Genomic DNA, 23,963 nt, shown 5'->3' on the forward strand with positions numbered 1-23,963 from the left:
AGCTAACATGTGTGCCCATCTACCTCTACTTTATATGTAGGACGCCTGCCACAGCATGGTTTTCTGAGCGGTGCCATGTGGGCACCTTGGATCTGAACCAGTGAACCCCAATCGGAAGCGGAATGTGGGAACTCACCTGCTGTGCCACCCGCCTGGCCCCCCATGTGAACATTTTTAAGGCTGATACACACAGCTAAATAACATTTTAAAAATATATAGGAGAAAGTCTTCCTTCTCTTATTCTCACAAGCACTGAGTCTCATTTAAAAACGAACATCGCCAATTTGATAGGCAAAAATAGATCCCAAATTCGTTTTCATAAATATTAGCAAAATTGAACAACCCAATGTAATTCGTTACATATCTGAAAAACGTGGACGTTGAGGGAGCCACAGGAGGTTTTTATACGGTGCAGCATCAACAAATTGTTTTCTAGAGTGTGGAATAAAGGCCACTGAACAGAGGCTAAAGCAAAGTGGGACAGGATGCACACTTGGGAAAGGTGGGCATCCCTGGGGCATGGAGACCACCGAAGACATGCAGAGCTGCAGGTGTCGAGGGGAAACGGGAGGAGAAAACCTGGATTTGGCTTAGAGGGTCGCGGAAGTAAGTCACAGCTCTTCCAGTCACCTGGAGCCTCCCGCAGCGCCTATGACTCCTGTCACATGCGGGGTAGGGGTCGCGCGCAGCGGAACATCCAGCGGCGCTGGCGGCGGCTGCGGCGGGAGCCTGGGCCCGGCACTGACGCGACCCGCGCTCGGCGCCAGAATGGCTGTTCGCCTCGGCTCGGCAGCGCCCCCTCGCGTTTGTGAGCTGGCGGCCCGTCACACAGGAACCCCTTGGGGGATGCTGGGGCCTCCATCCACGTCCCCGCCGTCCGGGGTAGAGAACGCGCCTCTGGGTCCTTGGCTTGCGCATTGGCATCTCCCAGGGAAATCGGGGTTATGATTTGAGTCGTCTGGGGCGCCGGGGCATCTGATTCTAAGGAGCAGCCCGGATGGAGCGCCACTGGCCTGCGCCCTGGTCGTGGGGGGTTCCCACCACGCTAATCAACCCAAGTCGACTTCCCGGATAGTCGCGTTCAGTTGCTTCTACCAGCTGGGTCATATGGCATTTCTATTTTTAATTTTTTGAGAAATCTCCATACTGTTTTCCATAGTGGCTGCACCAGTTTGCATTCCCACCAGCAGTGTATGAGGGTTCCCTTTTCTCCACATCCTCTCTGACAATTGCTATTTTTTGTCTTGGTGATTATAGCCGTTCAAAGCAAAGTGAGGTGGTATCTTAGGTTAGTTTTGATTTGCATTTCTCTGATGATTAGTGATGTTGAACATCTTTTCATGTGCCTATGGGCCATCTGCGTATCTTCTTTGGAAAAATGTCTGTTCATATCCTCTGCCCAATCTTGATTGGGTTGTTTGGCTTTTTGTTGTTGAGTTGTGTGAGTTCTTTATATATTTTGGAGGTTAACCCCTGTCGGATATATGATTTGCAAATATCTTCTCCCAGTTGGTGGGTTGTCTTTTTGTTTTGTTCCTGGTTTCCTTTGCCCTGCAGAAGCTCTTTAGTCTGATGAAGTCCCATTTGTTTATATTTTCTTTTTTGTTTCCCTTGTCTGAGTAGACATGGTATTCGAAAAGCTCCTTCTAAGACTGATTTCAAAGAGTGTACTGCCTCTATTTTCTTCTAGGAGTTTTATGGTTTCAGGTCTTAACTTCAAGTCTTTAATCCATTTTGAGGTAATTTTTGTGCATGGTGTAAGATAATGGTCTACTTTCATTCTTTTGCATGTGGCTGTCCAGTTTTCCCAACATCACTTACTGAAGAGACTTTGCTTTCTCCATTGTATGTTCTCAGCTCCTTTGTCAAAGATTAGCTGTCCGTATATGTGTGGTTAGATTTCTGGGCTTTCAATTCTGTTCCATTGATCTGTGCTTGTTTTTGTACCAGTACCATGGCGTTTTGATTACTATAGCTTTGTAGTATGTTTTGAAGTCTGGATTGTGTTGCTTCTAGCTTCATTCTTTTTTCTCAGGATTCCTTTAGCTATTCGGGGTCTTTTGTTGCCGCCTATGAATTTTAGGATTCTTTGTTCTATTTCCATGAAGAACGTCATTGGGATTCTGATTGGGATGGCGTTGAATCTACAGATTGCTTTAGGGAGGACATTTTAACTATATTTATTCTTCCAATCTGTGTACATGGAATGTCTTTCCATTTCTTTATGTCATCATCAATTTCTTTCAATATTGTCTTATAGTTTTCATTGCATAGGTCTTTCACCTCCTTAGTTAAGTTTATTCCTAGATGTTTTATTCTTTTTGTTGTGGTTGTAAATGGGATTGTATTCTTGAGTTCTCTGTCAGTTCGTTATTAGAGTATTTAAATGCAACTGATTTTTGTAAGCTGATTTTGTACTCTGCAACTTTGCTGTAGTTGTTGATTATTTCTAATAGTTTTCTGATGGATTCTTTAGAATTTTCTGTATATAAAATGATATCATCTGCAAACAGTGAGAGTCTCACTTCTTCATTGCTTATTTGGATTCATTTAAATTCTTTTTCTTGCCTAACTGCTCTAACCAAAACCTCCAGTACTATGTTGAGTAAGAGAGGCAAGAGGGGGCACCTTTGTCTTCTTCCTCTTCTCAGAGGGATGGCTTTCACTTTTTCCCTATTGAGTATGATGTGGGTTTGTCATATATGGCTTTTCTTATGTTGAGGTACTTTCCTTCTATACCCATTTTATTGAGAGTTTTTATCATAAATGGATGTTGGATCTTGTCAAATGCTTTCTCTGCATCTATTGAGAGGATCATGTTTTTATCCCTCATTTTGTTAACATGGTGTATAAAATTGATTGATTTATGGATGTTGAACCATCACTGGTCCCTGGTATAAATCCCACTTGATCATGGTGAATGATCCTTTTAATGTATTGCTGTATTTGGTTTCCCAATATTTTCTTGAGGACTTTTGCATCTATTTTCATCAGTGATATTTAATTACAGCAAGGCCTGTAATTTTCCTTCTTTGTGTTGTCCTTGTCTGGCTTTGGGGTCAGAGTAATTTTGGCCACATAAAATGTGTCAGGAAATGTTTCTTCTTCAACTTTTTAGAATAGTTTGAGAAGGATAGGTATTAAATCTTCTTTGAATATTTGGTAGAATTCTCCAGAGAAGCCATCTGGTCCTGGACTTTTATTTTTCTGGAGAGTTATCCAGATTCTCTATTTCTTCTTGATTCAGTTTTGGGAGGTTGTATGAGTCTGAGAATTTATCCATTTCTGCTAGATTGTCCAATTTGTTGCCATATAGTTTTTCATAGTATTCTCTTATAATCTTTTGCACTTTTTTGGTATCTGTTGTAATTTCTCCTCTTTCATTTCTGATTTCATTTATGTGACCCTTCTCTCTTTTTATCTTAGTGAGCCTGGATAAGAACTTGTCAATTTTGTTTATCGTCTCAATGAACCAGCTCTTAGTTTCATTTATCCTTTCTACTGTTTTGTTTGTTTGTTTGTTTTCAATTTCATTTGTTTCTGCTCTAATTTTTATTATTTCCCTCCTTCTACAGACTTTGGGCTTTATTTGTTCTTTTTGTAATTCTGTTAGGTGGAGTTTAAGATTGCTTATTTGAGATTTTTCTTGTTTGTTAAGTTGGGCCTGTATTGCTATGAATTTCTCTCTTAGGATCGCTTTTGCTGCATCCCATGAGTTGGTATGGTGTATTTTCATTTTCATTTGTCTCCAGATTTTTTTTTATTTCTCCTTTAATTTCTTCAATGATCCATTGGTTGTTCAGTAGCATGCTGTTTAGTTGCCACATATTTGTCACTTTCTCAGCTTTTTTGTTGTAGTTGATTTTTAGTTTCATAGCATTATGGTCAGAAAAGATGCTTGATATGATTTCAATCTTCTTAAATTTACTGAGGCTTGCCTTGTTTCCCAACATATGGTCTATCCTTGAGAACGTTCCACGTGCACTTTGAAGAATGTATATTCTGTTGTTTCTGGATGGAGTGTTCTTTATATATCTATTAAGTCCATGTGGTCTAGGTTTTCATTTAAATCTACTTTTCCTTGTTGACTTTCTGTCTGGATGATCTACCCATTGATGTAAGTGGGATGTTAAGGTCCCCTACTATTATTGTGTTGTTGTAATAGCTCTTTTTAGGTTTGTTAGTAGTTGCTTTATGTACTTTGGTGCTCCTGTGTTGGGTGCGTATATATTTATGTGTTATGTCTTCTTGGTGGCATGTCCGTTTTATCATTACATACTGCCCCTCTTTGTCTCTCATTGCCTGTTTTGTTTTTCTTTTTGTTTTGAGGAAGATTAGCCCTGAGCTAACTACTGCCAATCCTCCTCTTTTTGCTGAGGAAGACTGGCCCTGAGCTAACATCCATGCCCATCTTCCTCTACTTTATACTTGGGATGCCTACCACAGCATGGCTTTTGCCAAGTGGTGCCATGTCCGTACCCGGGATCCGAACTGGTGAACCCCGGTCCGCTGAGAAGCGGAACGTGCGAACTTAACCGCTGCGCCACCAGGCTGGCCCCTCATTGCTTGTTTTATCTTGAAGTCTACTTTTTCTGATATAAGCATGGCAACACTTGCTTTCTTTTGTTTGCCATTAGCTTGAAGTATTGTCTTCCATCCCTTCATTCTGAGTTTGTATTTGTCTTTAGAGCTGAGATCTGTTTCTTAGAGGCAGTAATTATTGTGTCTTATTTTTAAATCTATCCTGCCACTCTGTATCTTTTGATTGGAAAATTCATTTACATTTAGGGTGATTATTGATATATGAGGGATTAATGCTGCCATTTCATCACTCATTTTTGGCTGTTCTGTATTTCCCTTGTTTCTTTTCCCATGTATTTTGAACTACCAGTTCAATTTGGTATATCTCTATGATGGTTTTCTCAATTTTCTCTTTGTTCATCATTTGTGTCTCTTTGTGGTTATCATGAGGTTTGTATAAAAAAATCTCAGAGATGAGATAGTCCGTTTTCTGATAGCCTCTTATTTCCTTATCTAAACCTGATTCCATCCCTTTCCTCTTCCCCTTCTTAGGTATTGTTGTCACAACTTATTCCATCTTGTGTTGTGAGTTTGTAGTTAAAATAAGATTATAGCTATTTTTGATGTTTCCCTTCCCTTTATCTTTAATGTTATAATTGTTTGCTAACCTGTTCTGATAGAGAACTGCAATTTTCTGATTTTGTCTGCCTATTTATCTCCTTGCTCAAGGCTTTGTAAACTCTTTCTTTTTTTTCAGGTATGAGGGCCTTCTTGATCATATCTTGTAGAGGAGTTTTGCAGCAGTGAACTCCCTGGGCTTTTGTGTATCTGGGAAACCTTTTATTTTCCCATCATATCTGAAGGATGTTTTCGCTGGATAGAGTATTTTTGGATGAAAGTTTTTGTCTCTCAGAATTTTGAATATATCATTCCAATCTCTCCTAGCCTGTAAGGTTTCTGCTGAGAAATCTCCTGAAAGCCTGATAGGGGTTCCTCTGTAAGTTATTTTCTTCTGCCTTGCTGCTCTTAGTATTTTTTCTTTGTCATTGACTTTTGCCAGTTTTACTACTATATATGCATTGGAGAAGGTCTTTTTTACATTGATATGAATAGGAGTTCTATCAGCTTCTTTCTTGTATTTCTAGCTCCTTCCCAGGTTTGGGAAGTTCTCAGCTATTATTTCTTTGAACAAGCTTTCTGCTCCATTCTCCCATTCTTCTCCCTCTGGAATACCTATAATGCTTACATTGCATTTCCTAATTGAGTCAGATATTCCTCAGAGAATTTCTTCATTTCTTTTCAGTCTTAGTTCTCTCTCCTCCTCCATCTGAAGCATTTCTATATTTCTGTCCTCCAGACTGCTGATTCATTCCTCCATAATATCAGCTGTGTTATTCAGGGAGTCCAGATTTTTCTTTATCTCAACTATTGTGTTTTTCATCTCCAACATTTCTGATTGGTTTTTCTTTATAGTTTCAATCTCTTTTGTGAAGAATTCCTTCTGTTCATTAATTTTGTTCCTGATTTCATTGAACTGTCTGAATTTTCTTTTAACTTGTTATTTTATGATAGCTATTGTGAATGCTCTGTCATTTAAAATGTAAATTTATGTGCCTTCAGGATTGATTTCTGGGTGCTTATTTTCCTTCTAGTCTAGAGTATTAATATATTTCTTCATACTGTTTGATGACATGGATTTGTGCTTTTGCATAGTGATAGTATCTGGTCATAGATTCCACCTACCACTGGGGGAAAGGGGGTCAGGAGCTGTGTATTCTGAGCCCACTGTGATCCCTGGCATCTGTGCCTGGGCTTGGGAATTCATGCTGGCACAGCCCATCTGCTATTGCCAGCTGCTGTTTTTCTAACGTATGCTTGGGTGCTCTGGCCAACTGGCTGAGCTGGAGTACCTATGGGGGTAGGGGTACTTTCTTCATGTGCCCAATCCCAGGGGCATTTTCACTCTGCCCTCACTATATGCTCTCCTGAGGTGCTGGCTTGATGCAGACACCCCTGTAATAGCTTAGCCTCCTCTTTGTAGAGCTTTTCCATGGTCTGTGGGGTAACTTGGAGAGAGAAGGTATTCCTGCAGAGAGCTGCCCCTCCCCACAAAATCATCACCAAGGCTGATGTCAGGGAGCTCACCCCTATGTTTTCATCTAGTAGTTTTATGGTTTCAAGTCTTATGCTCAAGTGTTTAATCCATGTTGAGTTGATTTTCGAGTATGGTGTTAGATAGTGGTCCAGTTTCATTCTTTTGCATGTAGCTGTCCAGTTTTCCCAACACCATTTATTGAAGAGACTATTCTTTCCTGATTGTATATTCTTGGATCCTTTGTCATAAATTAATTGACCATATATGCATGGGTTTATTTCTGGGGCTGTATGTTCTATTCCATTGATCTATGTATCTGTTTTTATGTCAATATCATATTGTTGGCAATAAACATAATTTGCTGGTGTTCCAGAAGTCTGTTTTTCTGTTTTGTTTTTTGTTTTCTTAACCAAAGCCATTAAAAGCTGCTGCTTTATATACTTACTTTCTCTACTCAGCATAAAATAGAGGTGAAAAAAGCTTGTTAATTTTAATATGGCAATTTATAGTACCTTTGGTCTTCAGAATACAAGTAGTTTTCTTGTCCCCCCCCCCCTTTCTTTTAGGGATTTTAAATACTAAGTTTCTGAATTGTGATTTAAATTCCACATTAGAAAGGAGATTGGGATTATCTTTACCTAAGAATTGTCTCAAATTTTATTCATAACTTGAAAATAAGTTTCAAAGACATTTTGTCATGGTAACTCTATAATAGATAATAGTGTTTATTTAATCCACCTTGGAAATTTTCTATTTCTGCATCATTTATACAATAATGCAAATGTGAAATATTTTACCATTCATTTCAATGACCCATTATGACTAAGAAACAGGGGAAACTGTTAACTTTATAATGCTTAGTAAAATCTTGCTTTTAAACTTTATACAACATAAAATAATATGTGCTGTGTGAACATCCATATATTTTAAAATAGTAAATGACAAATAAGCCAAAGTTCAGGCAAAATTAATTAAAATCCAACTTTTAACTACATATAGTTATTTGTGAGTGAAATGGCTGAACTAAATTAAAAATCCAGACTGGCTTTTCTTCTTCCTAGTCATTATGTTTATAAAATTAAATTCAATATTAACTGAAAGCAAACTATCCAGAAAGGAAAAATGGCACACATTTGACTTAAGTGAAAATTATCCATTTTTCTATCTGTAGATAACATCATTTAGGTTCTTTCCTTTTCATTGCCCTACTGGCAGATATTCAGTAAATACAAACAAAAAGTATTATCAGGTATTATCAGCATCTGTAAAATATAACCGGGAAGGCATATTATTAAAACGTCACATAATCAACAAATGACTTGCTGATTACTGGTTTGGGATTATACTTGTGTTATTTGCTTATGTGATTGAGGTGACGGCATCATCACACGATTCTGTAACAACTGAAGAATGTGGTATGCTCTGGGGCAGACTTGTTTTAAGAACAATTGCCTTGGGTATAAATTATTTTTTAACTGTACAATTTTGTTCCATTTTTATAGTAATGTTAAAAAACTATTAATTTTCCCCCTGTTGAATTGCAGCACACACAGTTTACTCCCTAAGCAAGTAGGGGAAATGGCACCAGTAAAGCAATGCAAATGAGAAAGTGGGGGCAGTGTGCTCATTCCTGTACTGTTCTCAATGTGGGATCATCAGATCAAAGGGAGTAACCATTTTCCAGACTGCTTTACCAGAAGATTAAACCAATTTTCAGTACCACCCAAAATATATTCCCAGATGTTGTCTCAGTCCTTTGCCATCATTGATTTTTATTAATCTAATTGAGGTTTATTATTTCATATAATCTTAACTAATAAGGTTGTTTTGCATTTTTGTCAGCAAAGATACGTTTCCCTATTTTTTAAAGTTGTCTACATTTCCAAACACAAAATCTATTAATCTTCTTTGACCACCCACCACTGGAATTTGGGTACTGACATATTTCTATTAAATCTTTATTTTTGGCAAAGTTTCAACAGGAATAGCAAGTTGTGATTCTTATATTTTAAAAACTTAGGTACAGTAAGCTCTCTCTCTTTATTTTGTTGAGGAAGATTTGTCCTGAGCTAACATCCATGCCAATCTTCCTCTATTTTTTAGTATGTGGGCCATCAGCACAGCATGGCTGCTAACAGAGTGCTGTAGGTCCACACCTAGGAACCAAACCCAGGCTGCCAAAACATAGTGTGCTGAACTTAACAAATAGGCCACCAGGGCTGGCCCTAAAATCTTTTTGATGTACACTTTTGTGAGATTTGACAAATACATGGAATACTTACAAATCACCATCAGGATACAGAACAGTTTTTACTTCCTCAAATTCCTTCATGTTGCCCTTTACATCCCCACATTCCATACCCCCATCCTTAACCTCTGCTAACCACTATTTGCTTTCTGACCCTATAGTTTTGCCTTTTCCGGAATGTCATCTAAATGGAATGCTATAGTGTGTGATTTTTTGAGTCTGGCTTCTTTCAGTTAACATAATGCATTTGAAATTCATCCACATTGCTCATCAATAGTTTATTCTTTTTTGTCACCAAGTAGTATTCCATTGTATAGATGTATCTGAGTTTGTTTATTCACTCACCCAGTGAAGGATATTTGGGGTACTTACAGTTTCAGGCAGTTATGAGTAGTTACATTTCATTATGAATTATGAAAAAATCGAAAATGCATCCTATAAACATTTGCATACAGATTTTTGTGTAAACTTGTTTTTGCTTCTTGGATAAATACCTAGGAATGGAATGACTGGATCCCACAGTAGGTGTATACTTAACTTACAAGAAACTACCAAACTGTTTTCCAAAATGGTTGTGCCATTTTGCATTCCTATTAGCCATGTATGAATTACAGTTGCTCTAAATTCCCTGATTCTTTTCTTTCCTTTTTATTGTGTACATTTAAAGCATTTTAAATATCTATCTCTCATGATATCTATTTTAAAAATAGCCATAAATGAATGTGATCTCTGCCACTAAAATAGTGGTTTTCTCTAGTGATATTAAGGATTCTTTTACTATTTACTACAATTAAGGATTCTTTTACTAATTCATATTAACCATATGAAATTTACTGAATACACGGTATGCATGATAGTACCAAGCCATTTCTTTCCCATACTGACATCCGCTGGCCTAACAAGATGATTTGTGGATTGGTCTACCTTTACCCATTTCTCAAATGTTGGCATTCTTTGGCTTGCTTCTCACTCTGCTATCTTCCTGAGTGGCTGTCAATCTGTTCCTGGAGTTTTAATTGCTATCTCCTGCAGAGCTTTCTGAGTTTCAGGGCTGGGACGTTTCCACCTGCATGTCCCTTAGGAACCAGTAACTCAACACATTTCTTCAAATCCTCCTCCTCCATTCCCTATCCTAGGCAGTATATGGTACCATTTTCCCATTGCCCATGACAGAGAGAGGGGAATTATTTGTGACACATATCTCTTCCTATTTCTCATATTCAAAAGGTCACTGGGTTCTGTCAAAACAGTAATCCATTTCTTCCCATGGCCTTGTATCTTCTCGCTCAGACTCCTTTGAGCCCTTCTGTACCCTGGCCCAGGGTGATCTCTCAACACACAAATCTGAGCTAGTCAAGTCCCAAAGGCTCCAATGGCTCCTCACTAGCAGGGAACACAACATTGGAACATCCTTCAAGATTTGGTCCTTCTTTTAAAGAAAAAAACCCTCTCCAGCTACCTCTTCTTTACCTGACTGACTGAATTCAGAAGCTGGACTGCCAGATTTTGAATTCTGACTCGACCACTTACTGCTTTTTGACCTTAGACAAGTAACACCACCTCTCCACATACAATTGCATTCAAAGTTATACAAAATAGGGAAATAAAAACATTTACATCACTGTTAGGAAGTCTGACTTCTAAGCTTTTTAAAAGATAGAAAACAAGTATCTCGTTATGTTTTATTACAACCATACATCAGGTTTCTGAGTCACTTATACTCTGGAGCCAGACTGCCTGGATATGAATCTGAGTTCCACCACTTATTAGCTAGTGTCCTCTTTGGCCAGCTACTTAACTCTGTTTCTTCGTCTGCAAAATAGGAATAATAGTATCTGCTTCAGAGTGATTGTTGTGAGAATTAAAGGAACTAATCTATCCAAAAGTGCTTCAAACAACGCCAAGCATATAGTAAGCACCATTTTAAGTATTAACTATTGGGGAAGTAAGTCCCTAATTTCCCACCCATCCTTGGTGCCCTTCCAATGAATCCTGAACAGCGCTTCCTTCTAGCATAGAAATCAGCACAATGTGTTGAAATTACTTTTCTCATCTCCACCCTAAGATGTCTGAAAGATACTCGTCTCAAGCACTCTGGCCTCTAAGAAACCCCGAGCGCTTACCCCTCTTTTGCTTTAGGGTCCCAGATATGACCCTAGAGGCATTCTGAACTCAGGAATACAAATGTTAAATAAGAGTCATAGCACCACAGATGGATTTCTGTTGAGAAAATATTTTTTGCATGTACTCAAACCAATTTAGTTTCTTGATTAGTTTTCTACACAGCATAGCAAAAACAATTGATATTTTTTCCACTTTCATTTTACTGAAATTATTTTCATTGGAAGTTTTTTCTATATAATTATAAAGCAAGGAATGGATTCATCAATCAGTCCTTTGCATATATCAAATTCTTCCAATTACTGTTCTTACCGCTGAGTTTCTCAGGATCAAATTAAAATCTAAGTTTTATTGATGCAATTCTATTAACTCCGGGTTAGAACTGTGCGCAGTTTTACTTTGTTAAATATTTCTATCGAGTCTAATTTTTCTAGGGTCAATTTTGGCAACTTTCAATCTTACAAGATGTGGTTCTTCAGTACGTTTTTCTCTAATACCATTATCATGTGCAGTGTTAGCTGTTCTAGTTTTATTTATACAATGGAAATTCCTTTGTTGTGATTTGGATAAAAAATTGTTTGCATTCACTTCTTAGCTAAAAATGAGAAAATTGTAACTTCCCAGGACCATCCTAGAGGTCAAAATATCTCACCTCATTTCGCCCTCAGCTATCTTCACGTCATTCATTCTGCTTACCCCTGATGCCAGCTCAAGCAGCAATTGCTCTGAGAAGCCTCTCCATCAAGTTTTCCTCTTTATGCTTAGATAGTACATTTTATTTTTCTTTCATCACACTTATTAAAGAGCTTATATATTTCCATGAGTTTTATTATCTCCCTCATTAAACTCTGCTCCCTGACTTTGTTTTTCTTACCACTGGATACCTGGCACATAAAAGTCACTCAAATTTATTGAAATGATGAAAAAGAAAATGATTACATTCTTTTATCCCCAGTGCCCATATAATGCCTGACTAATCCTAGGCACTCAGTAAAAGCTGTTTGCATTTCCCCCCTATTGTTTATTTCTGGTTTGTTATGGTATGACAGATGATGGTAAACTATTCTTTTAATACTAATTTTGAAAATTGACGTTTTAATGCCCTACATTTTTAAGCTTTTAATAGGCACACTACTCTAACAGTCTCCTCTTCTCTTGTCTACAGGGCTGCCATACTGCACAACTCCAAGTGGGTACACTGTATTCCACAGAGCAGGGAGTTGGCCAATGTAGTGGCACTGCATCCTCACCTCCCTCTGTGAAAGGAAAAGCATTCAGCTATCTCCTAGTTACATGTGGTTATAACAGCAGTTCTAACCCTAAGCTGTACAAGAAAATCATGAGATACTTTAAAAACAGGAACATTTGGGCCCCACCCTAAAATTATTGAGTCATGTAGTATTAAAATTCCCTGTGTGACTGCAGAGCTAGGGTTAGGAAACATGGGCTTGGAGCACAGGATCAGGGTGAGAGAAGTGGTTAGACATTGATCGGGGTAGGCAGGTTAGTGAAAGAGTATTAAGGGCCCTGTATTCAATACTAAGGAACTAGAATTAAATTCTACATGTAGCGAGGAGGTTTTCCGAGGTAACAAAATAATCAGATCTATGAGAAAGGCTAACGTGGCACCAGTGTGGCAGGTAGGTGGGCAGGGAGCAGAGCCTGAGTCAGGGAGGCCAGGGGAAGCAGCTCCAACAAGACCGGGAATCGATGGTGAGGACTTGAACTAGGGTGGCTACAGTGCAAACAGGGAGGAAGGGAATGGGACAGGACTCACAGACATTTGCCAGAACTCCACGAATGGCATGAGTAGGGTGATTAAAGAGGGAGAAGTTAAAGACCACTCCAAGAATCCCGGGCCAAGCAACTGGATGCAATTTGATGATGTTATTAACCAAACAGAGAACACAAGTATAAGGGAAGAACGAAACAAGGAGACAAAACAAATTCTGTTTCCAGCTATAATGAAACTGAAGTTCCTTGTGTAGGCCACTGTGGAGCTGAAATAGCAGGAAATTGGAAAGTGAGATCTAGACTTCAGAAGAGAGGTTGAAGATGAAGTTTTAGGTTTGGAAGTCAACAGGGTATTTGGAAGCAGCTGAGGCCATTGGAATGGATGAAACTGAACAGTACATTCTCTACATAGAACCAAAAGTGTCTAGCACAGGGGGCTGGCCCCATGGTCTAGTGGTTAAGTTCAGTGTGCTCCATTTCAGTGGCCCAGGTTCAGATCCCGGGCATGGACGTACACTGTTTGTTGGCAGCCATGCTGTCGTGGTGACCCACATACAAAACAGAGGGAGACTGGCACAGATGTTAGCTCAGGGCGAATCTTCCTCAGCAAAAAAAAAAAAAAAAAAAAGCGTTTAGCACAGAATTAAAGATAAATCAGGCTTTCTCATCAAACTTACTTAATCACATAATCTTAATTTTAATAAGGCTCAGGCAGAGCACCATTAAAAATAAGCAGAAGTTAACGTGTAGATGATGATATATAAAAATTACCTGCAATCTGTAGGATAACTTTAAATATGACTATTGTATCTCTGAATTTACTTAGAACACATCAATCTATCAGCTTGGAAAGATTAATTTCTAAGTTTATTAAATAGCAGATTAAGCAGGTTAGCTCCTCATGTATGCTACCAGTACTCCCCTAAATGAAACCACCAAATATTTAGTGATCTACTTCCTACAATGTAAAGGTAATATAAATAAATTATTAAGCCAACTCATAAAAACTTAATAAATGCAACTACTAATATCCAGAGATTGTCACTTAATCTGTGTGTCTATGTATGTACGCGTTTGTGTGCCACACAGTTTTGTGTAATTTACTTAATTTTAAGAATCCAAATTCACTATTGGGTCTGGAATTATTTCAACAGAAAACAAAACAAAACTTTAGAAAAGATTCCCAGGCCTTGCTACTTTCAGAGAGTGAATGAACTTGTCTAGAATGAGTCTCTGAAATCCTTGTTTTTAAGAAGCACCCAGGTAATTATGATACAGGGGGTTCAAAAACTACACTTTGAGAAATACTGGCTTATACCAGATATACATTTTAACTAAGTCTTTTAAAAACATATTCAGAAATATTCATAGATTATAGAAAACTGTTTTAAATAATAGTATTATATATGGGTTAAGTAGAAAACATATTTTCTTTATTCAAATCATGTTGACTTTCAGTATATTTTGAAATGACACACAAAGTCATAGCAAAGCTATATTTTAATTTCATCACATTCCACTCTAAATTATTTACCATTTACCAAAAATAACTTTTTATAAAGCTTACTATTTTGTCTAATATTATACAGACTATCAATCTACACCTTTTTCTGTGTTTCTCTGAAAAATTAGAATAGCTTATGAGGATATTATACAAAACTAATTGGTATATTACACACCAAACATAAGTACAGATTCTGTACAATGCAATTGTATACATATATATTACAAGAGACTAAATGCCTTGTTAAAAGTAATAGTTTAAGAAATCTTTCATGGAAAAAATCTGCATCACAGACTGTGGTGGCTTAAGGATCAGCTGCTTTCCTCTCGTGAATTTCTTTCAAGTGGGCATTAACTGTCCATTTAGCTTGATTAACAGTTTTATCACGAGGCCAGCCTACAAAGTAAAATATATGTCAACAATAAATGTGAAACATGTAAGAATGTATAAACGACATACATGACAGTGGGTAGTTCCCTATCTATTTGAAAAGGAACTTTCTCCTCAGGAGGCAGCTTATCAAGAATAGAGGGTATTTACTCAGGCTTTTGAAGGGATTTAAGAAGCAACCTGCTGGATGCAACTAGTGGCTCAGATTAGAAACTGGTCAAGAAGAGGTAAAGGACTACCTAATACCTTGATAGAAGAGATAGGAATACTGACCAGAATTAAAGGAAATGGTAGAAAAAAAGAGTTTCATTGTTATAAGACTGAAATAAATTATTCAGATAATTTCTAAAGTTTCTGGCTTTGGGGCTGGCCCCGTGGCCGAGTGGTTAAGTTCGCGCGCTCCGCTGCAGGCTACCCAGTGTTTCGTTGGTTCGAATCCTGAGCACGGACATGGCACTGCTCATCAAGCCACGCTGAGGCAGCGTTCCACGTGCCACAACTAGAAGGACCCACAACGAAGAATATACAACTATGTACCGGGGGGCTTTGGGGAGAAAAAGGAAAAAAATAAAATCTTAAATAAATAAATAAATAAAGTTTCTGGCTTTGTTTGCTTAGGAAAGGCCTTTTTTCCTTGGTCTTAACTATTTCAATTTCATGTACTATTAGAGGTTTTCCTTTAAGTAAAATGGATTGCCATATTTTTAAAAAGAAACAACTTTACTAATACAGTACTTCATTATTAGAAGTCCAGAATAATTGATAATTACTTACCTGTTTTGTGTGTACTATAAAGCTCATTTTATTTTCCATACTGTGGATCTGAAAACACGTATCAGCATCTCCCAATTGCCACATAAAACAACCATACTTAAGGCTGAGAAGTAAAGCCTGCAACATAATTAGAAATCATTATATTGAAATATATATTAAAAACAACACCTATCTTCTCTTACTATCCACATTTACCTAGTCACGTCTAAACATAATAATTTTGAATGTTAGAATAAAACTTAATCAAAGCGCCCACACTAACCTCACAAAGCCCACAGTACAGAGCCACATATATGGTAGACTCTCAGGAGACCACCTTAAGCAATGATATTCTTTTTATCAGAGTGACAAAAATTTTTAAAGATACTCATTTTATGATGTGTATGTGTATGTATGTATACACACACACACAGACAAATATTTAGCCATGAGAAATAAGGAAATCCTGCCATTTGTGACAACATGGATGGACCTTGAGGGCATTATGCTAAGTGAAATAAGTCAGACAAAGAAAGGCAAATACTATAGGACATCACTTATATGTGGAATCTTTTTAAGCCAAACTCAGGGGCTGGTGGGTGGAGAAAATCAAGGAAACGCTGGTCAAAGAGTACAAACTTTCAGCTGTAAGATGAGTAAGTTCTGAGGATCTAACGCACAGCATGAGGATTATAGTTAATAATACTGTATTATATACTTGAAAGTTGCTAAGAGAGTAGATCTTAAATATTCTCACCACAAAAAAGAAATGGTAATTATGTGATGTGATGGATGGAGGTGTTAGTTAACGCCATGGTGGTAATCATTTTGCAATATATATAAGTGTATCCAATCAACGCATTGTACACCTTAAACTTACATGATGTTATATGTCAATTATATTTCAGTTAAAGCTGGGAGTAAAACGATGCCCATTCTATGAGTGACTTTCAAGAAAACGTAAATGTACTACAAGTTTTTACTTTCACCATGTTAAAAACAATTCCTTTTACTTTATTCAATACCTTTTGAATATTCACATAGGACTTTCAGATCTGAAATTTATGTAATAGGGGTAATATGTTGACTTAGGCAATTTCATCTCACTGAAAATAAGTACACTGATATACTTACTGTAAAAATAAGCAGAATTAAAAAAATTAATAATATATCCTTCATAAATTCAACAGAACTATTTAAAAAACAATGCTAGAGTAACCTATTCCTATACTTCTCTAACATAATGGTATATTTAAGTACACATTCAATATATCCTTTTGATTATTTTTTAAGTAATTCTTTCCTAGCAGTAACTTGTATTTTCTTGCCCTAAAAATATATTCTTTGTAAACATATATACAAAGAAAGTGTTCATGCTATCCTTTAAAATATGTATGTTTAGAAAATATTAGCTTTCTATGACTAGCAATTCTTAACATATTGATTATAAATAATAAACTAAGGATAAACCCAAAAGATAAAGGTTTAGGGCATTTTTTAAGTGAGGTTCTGTAAATGACACACTATAATTAATTCACATGATTGTATATCATGTATAATGGGAAACTAATAACATCTTGTTTAAAAATAGCTAGTTGGGGCTGGCCTGGTGGCCAAGTGGTTAAGTTCGTGCGCTCCGCTGCAGGCGGCCCACTGTTTCGTTGGTTCGAATCCTGGGCGTGGACATGGCACTGCTCATCAAACCACGCTGAGGCAGCGTTCCACATACCACAACTAGAAGGACCCACAACGAAGAATATACAACTATGTACCAGGGGTCTTTGGGGAGAAAAAGGAAAAAAAAAAAAAAATCTTTAAAAAAATAAAAATAAAAATAGCTAGTTATATTTATATTGTAAAATAAAATTCAGTAAAGAGGATATGCTAAAAGAGCTACTTACCAAGGTACACACTGAAACACTGAGTCAAGATATCGTTAATACCTTACACTGCCTATCTTTTGGATCAGTCACTTCAAATTTGATTAATCAAGAGGCAAGAAATAGTCTATTAATATGGCCTCAAAACAGTTTAATATACAGAAAAAATACATGTGTAGTAACAGCAACTTCTCAATTACACGGAGGCCAAATTACCCACAAAAGTAGAGGCCATAAGTTAAAAATAAAGATTTTATTGTTATAGGACAATATGCACAGAGGAAGGAATTCTTGAGAAATCTATAATAATGAAAACAGCTGAATGGAGCTGAAAAGCCAAAGAGTTTACCTGGTTGTTTTGAGAGATCAATCTGCTCCAGAAGGAAAAAGGAGCTCTCATTAGAAGGTAAAACCTACAAAGGGCAAGGTGCTTAATGCGGGAAGTCAAAAAACACAAGAGAAATGGCAGAGAGAGTTGAAAACGGAAAATCAGAGTCAGAAGCAGCATACAGCTGACCAGGAGAGACGAGAAATAGTGATGTTGACAAATGATCACGAAGAATGGCACTATGTGGGTATTTAAATAACCAGTTTTATTTCAGAAGGGCATTATGGTCAACATGAACTGATATCAGCAAAGAGTAATCTATTGCCTAGATGTGGCAGTGTTACCGTAAGGTTGAAGATACATCAACAAGTACAGTTCAATTATGAAGACTGCAATACTCTCACTATAGTAAAACAATGAACCACAACACAGCACATTTATCTATTCAGAAGTGTCTACATTGTGTGTAAGTAGAACAGACAAGTCTCTGATGAGCATATGAAATTGGCTGAGCTATATTTTCTGATGGTAACTTTCATTATTTCAAATAGAAACAAAATACAGAAGATAGAAGTAATTGAAAAAAAAAAACACAGCTGTATTCTATGGCTTTACCTGAGACTAATCTCTGAGGCTAATATATACCATGTAGAGTTTTAAATGCAAATGAAGGTATTTTGGCAGATGAAGATGTTTATTTAAGCAAGCTTGTCAAATTCAACCCTAACAGATCCTGGTGAATCTAAGACAACTGAGGACAAGCTGATTGTTCCCATCTCTGATGATCCAAAAATGTAATCATCTTAGAGCTTTTCACAGGTGCTATAAATTTATCAGTGGCTTACAGAGCACAAGATAATGAATATACGGACAAAAACTATCATTACCCTTGGGTTCAATCACCTTTTTATATATCTGAAGATAGCATTTTTATTTCTATTTCTAGAAATTGAACATCTTATCCTGAAAAAGCACACCATTAACTAACAATATTGTTATCATCCTCTACCTGTTACTGCTACCTCACTTACTTAATTCCTGGACTAGAATGTTATTCATAATATGAAATGTTATGAGATTTTGAACCATCATTTGAATATTACATAAAACTTTTTATTGTTGTCTAAACTTGGAATGCTACCAAAAGTCAGACATAAAATTTAGTTTAGAAAAATGGCTCAGTGTTATACCCACAGCAGCACCATTCAGTTCAATGAAGAAAGATTTGCAGATAAAGGTATAAAATGCTCTGAAACAACAGAGGAAAAATTTCTTAAAATGGTGAGAACTTCTCCTTCATTTCCTTTAAGAAACTTAGTACAACAGAAACAGAAAAGTGTTTACAAGCTAATAAGAAGTAGCCTATCTTGTGAGTGTGAAATACTTTAAATAGAAAATAGTAAGAAAACGACCCAAAGCAAGCTGACAACAGAGACTTCAAAAAATCAAGTTCCATGGTGCCGACCCCGTGGCCGACTGGTTAAGTTTGTGTGCTCTGCTTCAGCGGCCCAGGGTTTCGCCGGTTTGGATCCTGGGTGCGGACGTGGTGCCACTCATTAGGCCACGCTGAGGCAGCATCCCATATGCCACAACTAGCAGGACCCACAACTAGAATATACAACTATGTACTGGGGGGTATGTGGGGAGAAAAAGCAGGGCAAAAAACAAAAAGAAGATTGTCAACAGTTGTTGGCTCAGGTGCCAATCTTTAAAAAGAAAAAAAAATCAAGTTTCAAGTCAATTAGTGAAGTCAGTCCCTATTCAGCCCTATGTCCCTATACATTCTCTATCTCCATTAACAGGCATATCTAACAGCATGGTAAAACAACTGTGGCCCCTAAGGAGGATCCTGAGGTGTCATGAAATGTCAAACCTGCAACAGGAATACTTTCATAAAGACCTCTAAAAATGATGAAAATAATAACTAGGCTTATGGGGCTGGCCCGGTGGCATAGTGATTAAGTTCGCATGCTCTGCTTTGATGGCCTGGGGTTGGCAGGTTCAGATCCCGGGTGTGGACCTAGCACTGCTCGTCAACCCACACTGTGGCAGCATCCCACATCAAACAGAGGAAGTTTGGCACAGATGTTAGCAACTATCTTCCTCAAGCAAAAAGAGGAGGATTGGCAGCAGACGTTAGGTCAGAGCCAATCTTCCTTACCCCTCCCCCCCAAAAATTAAGCTTATGATGAAATTTCCTAATCTAAAATCCCTTTTTAAATGCAAAAGCTTAGTTACTTTAAGTGATTTGGAAAATGGTTTATTCTTGACAAATCTGAATGAACAAAATAGATTTGATTTTTTATTAGCTTATTACAAACTAGAAAGCTGTTTACCCTGTAAAATGTGCTAGATATGCTAAAAATAATTGATAACCCCATATTTTATATTATAGTGACTTTGATTAGAAAAAGGAGTACAACACAGTAACAAGCCTCTGACTGAAAAGTTCTGAAGTATTCTAATGGGTATTCACAATCCCTTCCACACTTCATCCTGCCCCCCAAAAGGTTCTTGTAACTAATTCTAATTTTCAAAATGAAGCCTTTGTGTCAGCTATTTATTGTATATTTGCATTTTTTTCATTTAAATCGAATTGATTTTTTTTCTTTTTTTTTTTTCCCTTTTTCTCCCCAAAGCCCCCCAGTACATAGTTGTATATTCTTTGTTGTGGGTCCTTCTAGTTGTAGCATGTGGGACGCTGCCTCAGCGTGGTTTGATGAGCAGTGCCATGTCCGTGCCCAGGATTCGAACCAACGAAACAGTGGGCCGCCTGCAGCGGAGCGCACGGACTTAACCACTCAGCCACGGGGCCAGTCCCTCGAATTGATTTTTAAAGTAAGTTATATAATCACAGTTAAAATTGTTTTTAAGTTGTAAAATGGTATATATGAAAAGTCTCCTTCCTACTCTGTTCCCAGTTACCTATTTCCCTTCTCTAAGGGCTTCAAGAGACATTTTATGCATACACAAGCAATACCTAATTATGTAAATACAGTCTTCACTCACCTCTATTTTTTTACTGAGGTATATTTTAACATATAACATTACATTAGTTTCAGGTGTACAACATGATGATTCACTATTTGTATACGCTGCAAAATGATCACCACAATAAGTCTCTAGTTAACATCTGTCACCATACATAGTTAAGAAAGTGTTGTGTGTGATGAGGAACTGTAAGATCTACTCTCTTAGTAACTTTCAAATATGCAATACAGTATTATTAACTATAGTCACCATACTGTACATTACATCCCCAGGACTTATTTATTTTATAACTGGAAGTTTGTACCTTTTGACCCCCTTCACCCATTTCACCCACCCCCTACTCTCTGCCTCTGGCAATCACCAATCTGTTCTCTGTATCTATGAGCTTAGTTTTTTTGTTTCTTTTTAAAGATTCTACATATAAGTGAGATTATATGGCATTTGTTTTTCTCTGTCTAACTTATACTACTTAGAATAATGCCCTCAGGGTCCATCCTTGTTGCAAATGGCAAGATTTCTTTCTTTTTTATGGCTGAACAATATTCCATTGCATATATATACACAGAGAATCTTTATCCATTCATCCACTGATGGACACTTAGGTTCTTTCCGTGTCTTGGCTATTGTAAATACTGCTGCAATAATCATGGTGGTGTATATATCTTTTTTAGTGTTTTCGTTTTCTTGGAATAACTTCTTCTCATTTTTATACAAATGGTAATATGTTATATATGGTTCGGCACTTTGCTTTTTCACTACATATACCTTGGGAGATCATTCTACACAAAAATATTCTTCATTCTTTTGTATGGCTGCAAGGTATTTCAATGTAGAAATGTATTATAATTAATATGTTAACTCCCTACTGATAACCATTTAGTTTTTGCCCCCCATCCACTGCTATTATAAATGAAACTGCAACGAATACTTTTGTATATAGGCCATTTCTAGATTTTTCATGTAGGTTGGTACCATTATTTAGATATTACATAATGTGACTGGTCAAAAACCAGGGGAAAAGCTGAAAATCTACCTTAGTTTCCATGTTTAGGAGATGAAGTCCTTTTATATTCACTCCTACATACACAGGGATGACTTTATGATTGCTGGGGCTTGCCTTTGTAAATATCTGTCCTGTGAAAAAAGCTGCTCCGTATGTAGGAATTTCCCAACAATTCTGTAAGAACATGCGCTGAAGGTGATGCATTTCTTTACTGACACCCTCACTTGTACTAAGATTCTAAAAACAAAGTAAAATAGAGATGTGAAAGGAGAACATACCTTTGACAGTCCAAATAGGTCAACTAGGCAGTTTTTAAAATCAAGGCTGCCCCCAAAGAAGAATAAAATTGTGTGACATTATCTCAAGAGCAATTTTAATTTTGAGATCTTATATAAAAGAAATATCAAGGGCTAAAAATACTGTCTATTCTATTAAGTTTTTTAAGTGCCTCTTGGACAGAAATAGTGTATTATTTCATATTTTTAAAATCTCTAGCCCTTACCATAATATCCAGCATATAGAAGGTCTGCAGCAAAAGATTCTACATTATTAAAAATAAAAATATCTTGCTACTTTGTTTCAGCTATGTGTGAACTAAAATAACCATTTTTAATTTCAAGACTATATATTTAATGTACCTATGTTTAAAATATTAATCATAGCAACACAATTTCAACAAGCCTATAAAATGTCTTTGTATTTCTATGAAATAGCTTACCTTGTATTCATGAAGTATTCGGTTTGTCCAGTGAGGTGCCTTACTTTTCAATTTGGTAACAGGTACAATAGATTTTAGATTTTCTTCACTGTAAGCAAACATGCCGACATCTTTTAAAACAATCATCTTTAGTAGCTAAAGTAATATAATCATTTAGACACAAATGGCTTTAAGGTAACATGATTTTTAGCTGAAAAATACTAGGTTGTAAAATATCAGAGAACTCTAAAAATTTAAAGCAAAAAGCCACAATGCTAACAATGCTCTACTTAGAGAAATATTTCTTCTTTCAATAATCACAAAATATTTTTGAAAATTGAAAACCACAAAAAATAAATTTCAGTGTTTTCTTTCAACATGAAACATGAAACTAGTTTTTGTGGTGGGATTCTTAAATGCATCTGCCTTACAAATAACATTTTTCTACTTATTCGGGCCAGGTTTTAGTGAACTTATTTAAACAAATAGTTAAGAAAGAGAAACTTTAAAAGTATAAGGTATGTCAAACTACAGTCAAATATAAGAAAAAGAATTTTGGAGAGAGTATAACTTAAAGAATGCTTTGCCATAGTTTTTTTTTTCTTTTCTCATTCCATGTCTTATATTATTTAATTCCAAACCAATGTATAAGTATTTCTTAATAACATATTTCTAAACTTTCTTGGTTAAACTAAATCTTGAACATAGCACAAGACCATGCATTATATTAAATACTTACTTTAGGAAACCTTGCTTGTGTTTCTTACTCTCATAATTTCCATAAACTATTTGCAACAGTAGACTTGCCAATGTTATTAGTTTGGCATCAGGAGCTGTATAAAAGCCCTTCAATAAATTATATCTGGCTTCGTCGAAGAGAATAAGAATAGCTAGTGGGTCTTCAATCTTAAAAAGAAAAAGTATAATGTGGTTATTAGGCTACAATTTCCTGTTACAAATGTACAACTTGTCATTATCTAACATGGAAAAGCAAAAGCTACATATTTATATAGAAATGAACTGTTATTGTTTTAGAGCAGGGATTGACAAATTTTTTTCTATTAAGGATCAGATAGTATTACTTTAAGCTTTGTGAGCCATTCAGTCTCTGTTACAACTACTCAACTCTGCTATTGTAGCGCAAATGCAGCCACAGACAATACATCAACAAATGGGTGTAGTGTTGTTCTACTAAAACTTTATATATGGATACTGAAACTTGAATTTCACAAAATTTTCATGACATGAAATACGGTTCTTTAGAACTTTTTCAACCATTAATAACTTACAGGATATACAAAAATAGGCAACAGGTCAGATATGGCAATAGGCCATGGTTTGCTAACCTCTGGTTTACAGTCTAATAAAATTATCATCAGTTTATGGATATGGATAATTTCTAGTACAATTTTACCTGAATTCTTTATATTCCTCAAACATTTTTCTATTATCTATGCTTCATACAATATAGTAGTGAACCTCAAAGAAGATAAAAGTGTATCAATTCCCAAAAGGGCACATGTAATTTAAAAAAAGCTTATTTTAAAACATTTTTTATTTGACTAAAAATACTTTGCACCTCCAAATAACATTAAAGGAGAGCATAAGGTTTTTTTTTAAGTTTTAAAAACTTTAAAGTTTCACTTCACGTGGTAAGATTAACAAAGTTTGAAAAATGCTAGCCTATAGAATATATTT

General features: G+C 36.4%; 1 protein-coding gene across 2 annotated transcripts in view; it reads right to left on the minus strand.

Annotated features, from left to right (window-relative positions):
• Nucleotides 1-14,255: 14,255 nt before the first annotated feature.
• The window catches only part of KRIT1 (KRIT1 ankyrin repeat containing), a 36,475-nt gene continuing 26,767 nt past the window's right edge, over nucleotides 14,256-23,963 (minus strand). For both annotated transcript variants that reach the window (XM_014842941.3, XM_014842942.3), the window contains exons 13-17: nucleotides 23,005-23,171; nucleotides 22,287-22,374; nucleotides 21,599-21,805; nucleotides 15,388-15,504; nucleotides 14,256-14,619 (exon numbers count right to left, since the gene is read on the minus strand). In XM_014842941.3, the coding sequence (XP_014698427.1) occupies nucleotides 14,563-14,619; nucleotides 15,388-15,504; nucleotides 21,599-21,805; nucleotides 22,287-22,374; nucleotides 23,005-23,171 (636 nt within the window). In that variant the 3' untranslated portion in view covers nucleotides 14,256-14,562. The remainder of the gene's footprint in view (nucleotides 14,620-15,387; nucleotides 15,505-21,598; nucleotides 21,806-22,286; nucleotides 22,375-23,004; nucleotides 23,172-23,963) is intronic.

The sequence above is a fragment of the Equus asinus genome, chromosome 1 (assembly GCF_041296235.1).
Source record: "Equus asinus isolate D_3611 breed Donkey chromosome 1, EquAss-T2T_v2, whole genome shotgun sequence".
Lineage (NCBI taxonomy): Eukaryota > Metazoa > Chordata > Mammalia > Perissodactyla > Equidae > Equus > Equus asinus.